The sequence below is a fragment of the Rhineura floridana genome, chromosome 3, assembly GCF_030035675.1.
Source record: "Rhineura floridana isolate rRhiFlo1 chromosome 3, rRhiFlo1.hap2, whole genome shotgun sequence".
Taxonomy (NCBI): Eukaryota; Metazoa; Chordata; class Lepidosauria; order Squamata; family Rhineuridae; genus Rhineura; species Rhineura floridana.
This window is the reverse complement of record NC_084482.1, coordinates 49472102-49484102: the sequence shown is the minus strand read 5'-3', so window position 1 is coordinate 49484102 and position 12001 is coordinate 49472102. Positions and strand designations below refer to the sequence as shown.

The 12001-nt window shown below is 47.3% G+C and overlaps 1 protein-coding gene across 10 annotated transcripts in view; it reads left to right on the top strand.

Annotated features, from left to right (window-relative positions):
- Nucleotides 1-12001, top strand: part of SDK2 (sidekick cell adhesion molecule 2) — a 474185-nt gene that overhangs the window by 399039 nt on the left and 63145 nt on the right. For all 10 annotated transcript variants that reach the window (XM_061615703.1, XM_061615700.1, XM_061615698.1 and 7 more), the window contains 8 exons: nucleotides 371-538; nucleotides 1785-1887; nucleotides 2789-2965; nucleotides 4299-4435; nucleotides 5290-5437; nucleotides 6027-6167; nucleotides 6377-6558; nucleotides 11554-11669. In XM_061615703.1, the coding sequence (XP_061471687.1) occupies nucleotides 371-538; nucleotides 1785-1887; nucleotides 2789-2965; nucleotides 4299-4435; nucleotides 5290-5437; nucleotides 6027-6167; nucleotides 6377-6558; nucleotides 11554-11669 (1172 nt within the window). The remainder of the gene's footprint in view (nucleotides 1-370; nucleotides 539-1784; nucleotides 1888-2788; nucleotides 2966-4298; nucleotides 4436-5289; nucleotides 5438-6026; nucleotides 6168-6376; nucleotides 6559-11553; nucleotides 11670-12001) is intronic.

Sequence of the window (12001 nt, the reverse complement as noted above, 5' to 3'; positions counted from 1 at the left end):
CTATCCTACATCTAGATGAGAAAGAAGCATTATCAGAGCTCAAAGACATATTCTACACAGGTGAAAAAACTCAAGGAGGGCGCAAAGTAGGGCTGGTGAGAGGTGTGACTTGGAGAGAAGGGGTGTGGCCTAGGGACAGACCCAAGGGCCAGATAGAGAGGCTTGGAGGGCCACATTTGGCCCCCGGGCCTGAGGCTCCCTATCCCTAGTCTGGTCTCTAGAGCTCCTGAGCTCTGTGTAAAACCCGAACTGGAACTCCCCCAGACTCTGGTGCTTTGGAACACTTAAAACACGGAGTGGATTCCTTTACCTTTTTACAGTCACCTGTCGTTGCCGGCCTGACAACAAACCCTGCTTTTTTCCCATGCAGGTGAACGAATCCTGGCCAGTGGCTCAGTGCAACTTCCTCGTTTTACACTGCTGGAGTCAGGAAGCCTCTTGATCAGCCCTACACGGATCTCGGATGCTGGGAGCTACACTTGCCTGGCCACCAACTCCCGTGGAGTTGATGAGGCATCGGCTGAACTTGTTGTCTGGGGTAAGGTTCCCCACCACCACTGCCGCCCAGTTGCCTCCTCCCAACACCTTCCCTTGTTCAGTAGGCAGCTGGTACAAGATCAGTCCCTGATCTCCCATGTCATGTGAAGTTTACCTCTCAGTCAAATTTATTCGGGGTCTATTGATGCTATCATACAAATACTGCATTTATTGAGAAACAAAAAGGAAAAACTTGCTCCCACAATTTGAGGAAGCAAGCTTAAATTCACGGAAAACATACAAACTTTCCAGGACAGTCTGCAATGCAGCCAGGCAAGGAACAAGTACAGTCTAAAGTCACTGGTGCATGTGGACTGTGGGCGTCAAAATGATTTTGAGTGCATATCCATCCCCCTTCAAAGCAGCTCTAAGTTGGCATAATAGAGCAATTGAAATAAGGTCCACCACACTCCCAGTTGAGGTGAATCAGTGTCCCCTGCTGGTCTTACAGGAAATAATATCCTATAAGCATCAGAACAAGCATGCTCTGGAAATCTTTGGGTGGATACATTTATGTGAGTGAGTGTGTTTAATTTTATCCTGCCTCCTGACCTAAAAATAGACCCTTATATGAAAGACAGGCTTTATCTGGACTGGTTCTCATGGTGATGACCATACGAAGTCTACCATATATTAGCCTGTCTCCACCTCTTCTTCACAGGTTCCCTAAATGTGTACAGATAGGCAGGTGCAGAGCTTGTATCTAATGAATAGGTCCTCTCTGTGATAACTGACTTAGAGTGCAGTTTCAGACTGACCTTGTATGTGGGAGGGTATATGCATGGATGTTATTTGTTCAGAATCAATATTCTCTCCTGTGTGGGAGCGGGTGAGGAAGAGGGGAATGCTTTCCCTTAGGCTGTAGCTTGGATGTGGAGCTTTTTCTCCTGGTATTACTCAGCAAAGTCTGGATTCTGTCAGTTGACAAATGTGGTGCTGGTGGAAGGATGATTCTGCCTTGTAGCAAAGAGGTTGAACTAGATAGCATTTAGGCCTCTTTCAAGTCCATCATGTTTTGAATCCATTATTAGAGTATATCAGGCTCTTATGATAATTGCAATTAGCATATGACGTGCATGCTACTGCGACCTCCTGCTGATCTCACAAGAAAGGAAGCTGTTATCAGCTGAACCTAGCAGGCCAAAGTGATGATACCTGGCACGGCACAGCAGATGAATAGCTATATAGCTTTTCTGGTCCAGTTTCTGCCTTGTCTCTGAGTGCCTTCTGTCTCTCTGCACCTGCAGCCCGGACACGCATCACCAGCCCACCTCAGGATCAAAGTGTCATCAAAGGGACCAAGGCTGCTATGACGTGTGGAGTGACCCATGACCCCAGGGTGGTAGTTCGGTATGTGGTGGTTCCTATCTCATCTGGGATGAAACAAATGGGAACAAAAAGGTCTGTGAAGTACAGAATCTATAAATGGAACTGGCAGCCTTTAGAGTACAATTTGGGGAAGAAGAGGTAGAAAGCGAAAGACAAGGCAGTCTGGATAGAGATGGGTGAAGTGTACTAATAATGCCTTTGCTTGAGTATCTCCTGCTAGAGAGGAATAATCTCCTGTCCTCTGCTAGCATGGATTTGCACAGGTTTCAAATGTTAGCACCACTCTGTGTACAAGTTAAGCTCTTGGAAAGTGGCCAGCAGCTTTGTAGACGGAGAACAGCCAGGTTTGCATTCAATCAAAAAGCATATCTGAAATGCATGCTGGAGTACTCCAGTGTACTCCAGCCACTTTCCCACATGCCTTAAGAACACATACAGGGAAAGGTAGTACAAGAGGCACCTGTGCAAAAACATGGAGCTACATTGCCACCTGGTGCTTGGCTTAGTGATGGTGCTGGGATAAAACTGCTCTGCTCCCTCACTGGTGTGGAGGAGGAAAATCATGATGGGCCTTTGTCTTGCACCCCAACAGTGTTCTTATGGCAGAAGGAGAAAGGTAGGTATCAGCAGGCAGGACTATATGTCCCCTGCATTATAATGATTTATTCTGTGATAACAGCTGAATCCTGCAACCTCTATAAATAATGCTGGCATTTACTTTGGTGGAAAGAAAGAGCTGTTCCAGAAAATGAGGCAGTTGTAGGCAGCTCTGAGGCATGAGCAGTGTATAGTTCTGTAGAACTTGGCTTTGGTAAGCTGGGACTCATGGGTTCTAATACCAGTCTTAGGAAGCAGGGAGAAGTATTTTGGGGGGAGGGAGGAGAATAACTTTGGTCACCTCTGTCCTACCTTTTCTCCCTAGATACTTGTGGGAAAAGGATGGGGCAACACTGAATGTGGACAATGCACCACGCATGCGGCTGGACAGTACAGGAACCCTGCACATTGCTCAGACCTGGTCAGGCGACATTGGCACCTACACTTGTCGAGTGGTGTCTGCTGGAGGCAATGACTCTCGCAGTGCTCACCTGCGAGTCCGGTAAGGATACACTCTTAAAGATGGGCATTGGGAACTACTTCAAACTGTGGGACAACATACCATGATGCATGAACAGGAGGAAGTGAGCGAGGCTCCCAGACATCAAAACAGTCATTGTGGTCTTCTGACTTGTGGTGGTGACCACAAGTCCTCAGAAGGCTGCAATGAATGATGCACTCAGTTTGAACCAAATGTTATAGGAATGACCTAGCCATAAACCAAGCACAGATAAACTATTTTCCTGACTTCTTGTGATCTCCATAAGTTCTCTCTCTGTCTCCTAGAATTCACTCTGTAAATCCCAGCTAGACTCAAATCCCAAGTATTTCCCATGCCCTACCAAACAAGTATGCTCCGCTTATATGCCCAACAGCATGGGAACAGCTTCAGTGTGGACCAGTCCTGTACTGCTATCATGTGCATGCAAATAACATGATTGCATGAGTCCTTCCTGCAGAATAAACTCAACCATAGAGGCACATAGTCACATGTGCCCCTAAAGTGTGGGATTATACCACACTGAAGCAGCTTGCACACTGCATGGTTTGCATGTGAGTAACACGTGTGTGTGTGTGTGTGTGTGTGTGTGTGTGTGTGTGTGAGAGAGAGAGAGAGAGAGAGAGAGAGAGAGAGAGAGAGAGAGAGAGAGAGAGAGAGCATGAGCGCACAGACTGTTCCAACCTGGAAACTCTAGCAATATTATTCTTTCTCCTCTGACAGCTGCTATTATGGAAAAGATGCAGCACTGTTAGCTGACACCATAGATTGCATTCCCCTGTTATTTTGCACAATGCCACTGGATTCTTTTTTCTTCCTCAATGTGTGTCTTTTATCCATCCGCAATATGTGATTAAGCTGGATGCTTACTATGGGCTCATTTGAACTACTGCTTATAACATGCGGACATTAGTAACAGGGCCCAGCCTTGTCAATGCACAGAGTGGCTTGGTGTCCTTGGGACCAGTTGTGGTGTATGAAGAAGGGCACCACTGTGCCACACTCCTGGATGCAGTGGCACTGCTGCACATCCAGGATGGAGTGGGACAGCAAGGACAGGAGAGCACAGTGTTGATGGCAATGGGCACAGAAGCAGGTATACTTCCAGCCACTGCTAACCCAATGCTAACTCACTGTTGCCCTTCCCCATCCCAGCAAGCAGCTGTGCTGCCACAGCCAGGAGAGCAGCAATGGCAGTCCCCCTCACGCACTGCAACTGCCTGCAACTCTCTCCAAATGGCTTCTCTTTGTGAATGGGTGGCACACTGTCTTGGGGGGAGGCTCTCCAGTTGTAACGGCTTCTAAAATAGGCTTCTTCTGCCATCCTCCTCATCAGACAGCTTCCGCATGCACCAGAAAACCCCGTTGCCATGCTGAGTGCTGTAGAGAAACGGGCAATCAACCTGACATGGACCAAACCCTTTGATGGAAACAGCCCACTGCTGCGTTACATTCTTGAGGTCTCCGAGAACAGTAAGGCATTGCATTTTCCCACTATACAGAGACGCCAGGTACCCCTGCTGGAAGGAAGGGCGGGATATAAATCAAATAATAAATAAATAAAAGCTGGGCTGTTATACCTTCCAGGAGTCGGGAGGGGGAGACTGGACAGAGTGGGAGACAATGACGGATCCTGAGTGGCTTCTTCCAAAGACTGATTGTAAGAGCTTTCCCACCTTGCAGTTTATCACACCTCAGCTGTTTGTGGTGTTATGTTCTCAAGGCTTATACCCAGAGCTTGGAAATGTTACTTTTTTGAACTACAACTCCCATCAGCCCAATCCAGTGGCCATGCTGGCTGGGGCTGATGGGAGTTATAGTTCAAAAAAGTAACTTTTCCAAACTCTGCTTATACCACATTTGTATCAGATTGTCTGCTGCCATCACAGCTGTTGAATTGCAAGTGACCCTGTGTTTATTCAGCAGCGAAGGGTTATCCAATGCCCAAAGGGCTTTCTTTCCTCCTCCTTTCCTCTCCCCACCCTCCTCCCCTAGCAGCCAAGCTCTAACAATGTCATTTTCTCCCCCGAAAAACAAAAACTATGTAACTCTGTCCCTGCAGCAGTTATCCTTTGGATGGAGCTGAAGGCAGAATTGCCTCCTGCCCTTAACGTCAGTGGCATACTTCACACTTCCTGAATCTAGACTAGAAGATTTGAGGCCTTCTTCCTCAAATTATGGACTATCCTGGGCAAAATCCAGTCCATGGGACCTGCACCAAGGAACCTAGAGTCCAGAAAGTGACTAATCACTAATACAGTGATCATCCTTGATTGCTTTCCCCAGTATTGCTCCTTTACCCCATCCCTTTCCTCTGTGCCCGGCAGATGCTCCCTGGACAGTGCTCATGGCCAGCATGGACCCTGAAGTTACTTCAGTGCTGGTGAGAGGGTTGGTCCCTGCCCGCTCGTACCAATTCCAATTATGTGCTGTCAATGATGTGGGCAAAGGCCAGTTCAGCAAGGACACCGAAAGGTGAGGTGGGGATAATGGACAATGCCTGCAAGTGTGGTTTAATTTTGGGGTTGGAGGTCTATTGGGGTTGGGAATAGAGCTGGTTTGGTGTGTCTATGCGGAGCCTTGTTTGTTTTTGGAGAGTAGAAAGCCAAATGTGATGTGAGTAGGTGGGCGTTAGTGGTAGCTCAGATGTATGTAGTCAACAGGCAGGTGTGACTGCAACAGAGGCCATCTTAAGTAAAGGTGTGGTCTCATAGCATGATGGTTTGCACACAAAGGAGTGCTCTAGAAAGGTGGTGGAACTTAGTTTATCATCAGCTATGCATCCAACATGGTGTGGTGCAACCATACAAAGGGCTTCGCATGACCAGAAATCTGTTTTCTTTAGCATATAAAAGTATGGCTAAAAGAGGCTTGACGTGAACAAATGTACACACAATTAGAAGTGGCTATGTATGTGGGCACAGGTCAGCATCTGGGCACTTGCTGTGGTATAGCTAGGTTTGGCATTGCTTGGTGTGAGGACTAGTTGGCACAGCTTTGAGAGTTTACCCCAATTCAGGACCATCCCTGAAACATGCCTCCTCCATTATCTTCCCTTTGCCAGAGTTTCCCTCCCTGAGGAACCCCCCACAGCACCTCCCCAGAATGTCATTGCTAGTGGCCGAACTAACCAGTCCATCATGATCCAGTGGCAGCCACCACCTGAAAATCACCAGAATGGCATCCTCAAGGGCTACATCATCAGGTGAGTGAGCACAGTACAGAGCTTCCATGCTCCCACCTCCAGGTGGATAGACTCTGGATTCGGACAATGGACTTATCCATGATTGTAATGGCATATCTCACAGCTTGGTCAGAAATTGGAAAAGCAGAGGGTTGCCTCATGCTTTTTAAGGCCCTGCTGATGACATAATTGGTTCCGACCTGATACTTTGCCTGTGGTCCCTTGCCCAGATTTTGCCTGGCTGGTCTGCCCGTTGGCTACCAGTTCAGAAACATCACCAATGCTGATGTCAACAACCTGCTGCTTGAGGACCTGATCATTTGGACCAACTACGAGATTGAGGTGGCAGCATACAACAGTGCTGGGCTGGGTGTCTACAGTGCCAAAGTCACAGAGTGGACTCTCCAGGGTGGTAAGTTGCAGTATTGGAACTGGACATGGGGCAAGGGTGGGGTCTGGGAGGAAGAGGCTATGATTAACCTGGCTCTATAGACCCAAAAGGATTAAAGGGAAGTATATGGGCCTAAAGAGATGCACCCCCTTGTGGGGACAGGATCTTAATATGTTTTTAAGGGTTAAAGAACATAAGAACATAAGAAGAGCCTGCTGGATCAGGCCAGTGGCCCATCTAGTCCAGCATCCTGTTCTCACAGTGGCCAACCAGGTGCCTGGGGGAAGCCCGCAAGCAGGACCCGAGTGCAAGAACACTCTCCCCTCCTGAGGCTTCCAGCAACTGGTTTTCAGAAGCATGCTGCCTCTGACTAGGGTGGCACAGCACAGCCATCATGGCTAGTAGCCATTGATAGCCCTGTCCTCCATGAATTTGTCTAATCTTCTTTTAAAGCCATCCAAGCTGGTGGCCATTACTGCATCTTGTGGGAGCAAATTCCATAGTTTAACTATGCGCTGAGTAAAGAAGTACTTCCTTTTGTCTGTCCTGAATCTTCCAACATTCAGCTTCTTTGAATGTCCACGAGTTCTAGTATTATGAGAGAGGGAGAAGAACTTTTCTCTATCCACTTTCTCAATGCCATGCATAATTTTATACACTTCTATCATGTCTCCTCTGACCCGCCTTTTCTCTAAACTAAAAAGCCCCAAATGCTGCAACCTTTCCTCGTAAGGGAGTCGCTCCATCCCCTTGATCATTCTGGTTGCCCTCTTCTGAACCTTTTCCAACTCTATAATATCCTTTTTGAGATGAGGCGACCAGAACTGTACACAGTATTCCAAATGCGGCCGCACCATAGATTTATACAACGGCATTATGATATCGGCTGTTTTATTTTCAATACCTTTCCTAATTATTGCTAGCATGGAATTTGTCTTTTTCACAGCTGCCGCACACTGGGTCGACATTTTCATCGTGCTGTCCACTACAACCCCGAGGTCTCTCTCCTGGTCGGTCACCGCCAGTTCAGACCCCATGAGCGTATATGTGAAATTCAGATTTTTTGCTCCAATATGCATAATTTTACACTTGTTTATATTGAATTGCATTTGCCATTTTTCCGCCCATTCACTCAGTTTGGAGAGGTCTTTTTGGAGCTCTTCGCAATCCCTTTTTGTTTTAACAACCCTGAACAATTTAGTGTCGTCAGCAAACTTGGCCACTTCACTGCTCACTCCTAATTCTAGGTCATTAATGAACAAGTTGAAAAGTACAGGTCCCAATACCGATCCTTGAGGGACTCCACTTTCTACAGCCCTCCATTGGGAGAACTGTCCATTTATTCCTACTCTCTGCTTTCTGCTTCTTAACCAATTCCTTATCCACAAGAGGACCTCTCCTCTTATTCCATGACTGCTAAGCTTCCTCAGAAGCCTTTGGTGAGGTACCTTGTCAAACGCTTTTTGAAAGTCTAAGTACACTATGTCCACTGGATCACCTCTATCTATATGCTTGTTGACACTCTCAAAGAATTCTAATAGGTTACTGAGACAGGACTTTCCCTTGCAGAAGCCATGCTGGCTCTGCTTCAGCAAGGCTTGTTCTTCTATGTGCTTAGTTAATCTAGCTTTAATAATACTTTCTACCAGTTTTCCAGGGACAGAAGTTAAGCTAACTGGCCTGTAATTTCCGGGATCCCCTCTGGATCCCTTTTTGAAGATTGGCGTTACATTTGCCACTTTCCAGTCCTCAGGCACGGAGGAGGACCCAAGGGACAAGTTACATATTTTAGTTAGCAGATCAGCAATTTCACCTTTGAGTTCTTTGAGAACTCTCGGGTGCATGCCATCCGGGCCCGGTGATTTGTCAGTTTTTATATTGTCCATTAAGCTTAGAACTTCCTCTCTCGTTACCACTATTTGTCTTAGTTCCTCAGAATCCCTTCCTGCAAATGTTAGTTCAGGTTCAGGGATCTGCCCTATATCTTCCACTGTGAAGACAGATGCAAAGAATTCATTTAGCTTCTCTGCAATCTCCTTATCGTTCTTTAGTACACCTTTGACTCCCTTATCATCCAAGGGTCCAATTGTCTCCCTAGATGGTCTCCTGCTTTGAATGTATTTATAGAATTTTTTGTTGTTGGTTTTTATGTTCTTAGCAATGTGCTCCTCAAATTCTTTTTTAGCATCCCTTATTGTCTTCTTGCATTTCTTTTGCCAGAGTTTGTGTTCTTTTTTATTTTCTTCATTCGGACAAGACTTCCATTTTCTGAAGGAAGACTTTTTGCCTCTAAGAGCTTCCTTGACTTTGCTCGTTAACCATGCTGGCATCTTCTTGGCCCTGGCGGTACCTTTTCTGATCTGCGGTATGCACTCCAGTTGAGCTTCTAATATAGTGTTTTTAAACAACTTCCAAGCATTTTCGAGTGATGTGACCCTCTGGACTTTGTTTTTCAGCTTTCTTTTTACCAATCCCCTCATTTTTGTGAAGTTTCCTCTTTTGAAGTCAAATGTGACCGTGTTGGATTTTCTTGGCAATTGGCCAGTTACATGTATGTTTAATTTAATAGCACTGTGGTCACTGCTCCCAATTGGTTCAACAACACTTACATCTCGCACCAGGTTCCGGTCCCCACTGAGGATTAAGTCCAGGATTGCCGTCCCTCTGGTCGGTTCCATGACCAACTGGTCTAGGGAATAGTCATTTAGAATATCTAGAAACTTTGCTTCTTTGTCATGACTGGAACACATATGCAGCCAGTCTATGTCCGGGTAGTTGAAGTCACCCATTACTACCACCTTTCCTAGTTTGGATGCTTCCTCAATTTCATATCTCATCTCAAGGTCTCCCTGAGCATTTTGATCAGGGGGACGATAGATCATTCCCAGTATTAAGTCCCTCCTGGGGCACGGTATCACCACCCACAACGATTCTGTGGAGGAGTCTGCCTCTTTTGGGGTTTCGAGCTTGCTGGATTCAATGCCTTCTTTCACGTATAGAGCAACTCCGCCACCAATACGACCTTCCCTGTCCTTCCGATATAGTTTATATCCAGGGATAACCATATCCCACTGGTTTTCTCCATTCCACCAGGTCTCGGTTATGCTCACTATATCAATGCTCTTCTCTAAGACCAAGCACTCCAGTTCTCCCATCTTGGTTTGGAGGCTCCTAGCATTAGCGTACAGGCACTTGTAAGCAGTGTCTCTCTTCAAGTGTCTTTGGCACTTGTGGTTAGGCCTGTGGTAATTTTGCTCTTCTGAATTTATATCCTGTGCCCCTGCTCTCACCATGCCTACTTCTAGGCCTACCCCTTTTAAAATTTCATCATTTCTTTGGTTTTTATCCCAGGGGGGAGGTTTATTCCGAACCGGACCTTTCTCAGCTCCTGTCGGGTTTCCCCCCTCAGTCAGTTTAAAAGCTGCTCTGCTACCTTTTTAATTTTAAGTGCCAGCAGTCTGGTTCCATTCTGGTTCAAGTGGAGCCCGTCCCTTTTGTACAGGCCCGGCTTGTCCCAAAATGTTCCCCAGTGCCTAACAAATCCGAACCCTTCCACCCGACACCATCGTCTCATCCACGCATTGAGACTGCGAAGCTGGGCCTGTCTGGCTGGTCCTGCGCGTGGAACTGGTAGCATTTCAGAGAAAGCCACCTTGGAGGTCCTGGCTTTCAGCATCCTACCTAGCAACCTAAATTTTGCTTCCAGGACCTCACGGCTGCATTTCCCCATGTCGTTGGTGCCAACGTGCACCACGACCACTGACTCCTTCCCAGCACTGTCTACCAAACTATCTAAACGACGGGCGATATCCGCAACCTTCGCACCAGGCAGGCAAAACACCTTGCGGTCTACACGCCCATCACACACCCCACTGTCTATGTTCCTAATGATCGAATCACCCACTACAAGGATCCCTCCACCCCCTGGAGATATATCCTCGGCACGAGAGGCTAGCTGCTCATCCCCCAAGGAATGGGTCCCTTCTAAGGGATCGTTTCCCTCTTCCTCAGCTGGATGCTCTCCTTTCCCGAGACCATCGTTGTCCATGATAGCAGGAGAGCTATCATCGTTGGAGTGGGACACAGCTATAACGTCCCTGAAGGCCTCCTCCACACACCTCTCTGCCTCTCTCAGCTTTTCCAGGTCCGCCACCTTGGCCTCAAGGAAATGAAGTCGTTCCCGGAGAGCCAGGAGCTCATTGCACCGAGAGCACACCCACGACTTCTGTCCAACAGGCAGATAGTCGTACATGCTGCAGGTGGTGCAAAACACTGGAAAGCCCCCACACCCCTGCTGGCTTCTTACCTGCATAGTTTTGTTTAAGGTTTATTACGTCAATGGGTTGGAGACTGCGGTTTAGTTGAGGTCAGGGAACAGACGAGCAGAGTAGGGGGCCCTGGCCTCCTCGCCCTGCTGCCGAACTCGCTCTGCTGCTTAACTCGCCTTGACGCTTCGTCAGCTGGGGCTCCCTCTAGCTCGTGGAGCGGTTCAGGACATTGATGGTAGCAGACTCCCTCTCTTGAGGGACTAAAGGATAAAAATACAGTAAATAAAAAAAAAAGTTTGACTCTTATTTTTATTTATTTAGTGTATTTTTATCCTTCTCTACAGACACTTGTCTCCCAAAGCAGCTCACATCAATAAAAAAAAAGAGAGAGAAGCCCTGCTGCCAAACTAAAAAGATGAGCCGCTCAAAAGCAGGGGAGTGGACGGGATAAGTTGCAGAAGGAGATCATTTCTTTTAAAGTTAGGACGAAGTGCTGAGCTGCAACCATTTATATCCATTTTGGGCCAGACTGATGATCTTCCCTTGCTGGTGTTCCTGCTTGAATAGCAGCAGGTGGCACCTGTTCCTTTGGCTGAGAGATTCTTTCCTCCTCAGTTAGATTAGATTCGCATCTCAGAATTCTGCGTTTGTGGGTGCAAAGGCAGATGGTGTCATCTCTGATGCTTCTCCTTTCCCTCCTTCCACCCACACACCCTGAGGTGTCTCCTTTCACCTTCTCCTCCCACAGTTCCCACAGTATCCCCGGGTAACGTGCAGGCTGAGGCCACCAACTCCACCACCATCCGCATCACCTGGAACCCACCCAGCCCCCAGTTCGTCAATGGCATCAACCAAGGCTACAAGGTAAGAGGGACTGGAAGAAAAGGAAGGAGACGGCTTTCCTCTTAGCCTAGAGCTATAGTAAACCTCTGCTGACTAGGTCCAAGCACTTCTTGTCTGCTTAGAGGCACGGCTGGAGTCAGCAGATTCCAGAATTACACTGGGTATGAAGGTAAGTGGAGATGTGGACTACCTGTGTGCCCTTTTAACATCAGTAAGTGGGTAGTTATTTTGTCTCAGCAAGGCTAAATAGGTCAGAATTGGTGTGAGATGATTCAGGCGTCATCAGCACAGGCCCCATGTTGCTCTTCCCTCCTCACACACACACACACACAAGCAACATTTAAACAAGAAGG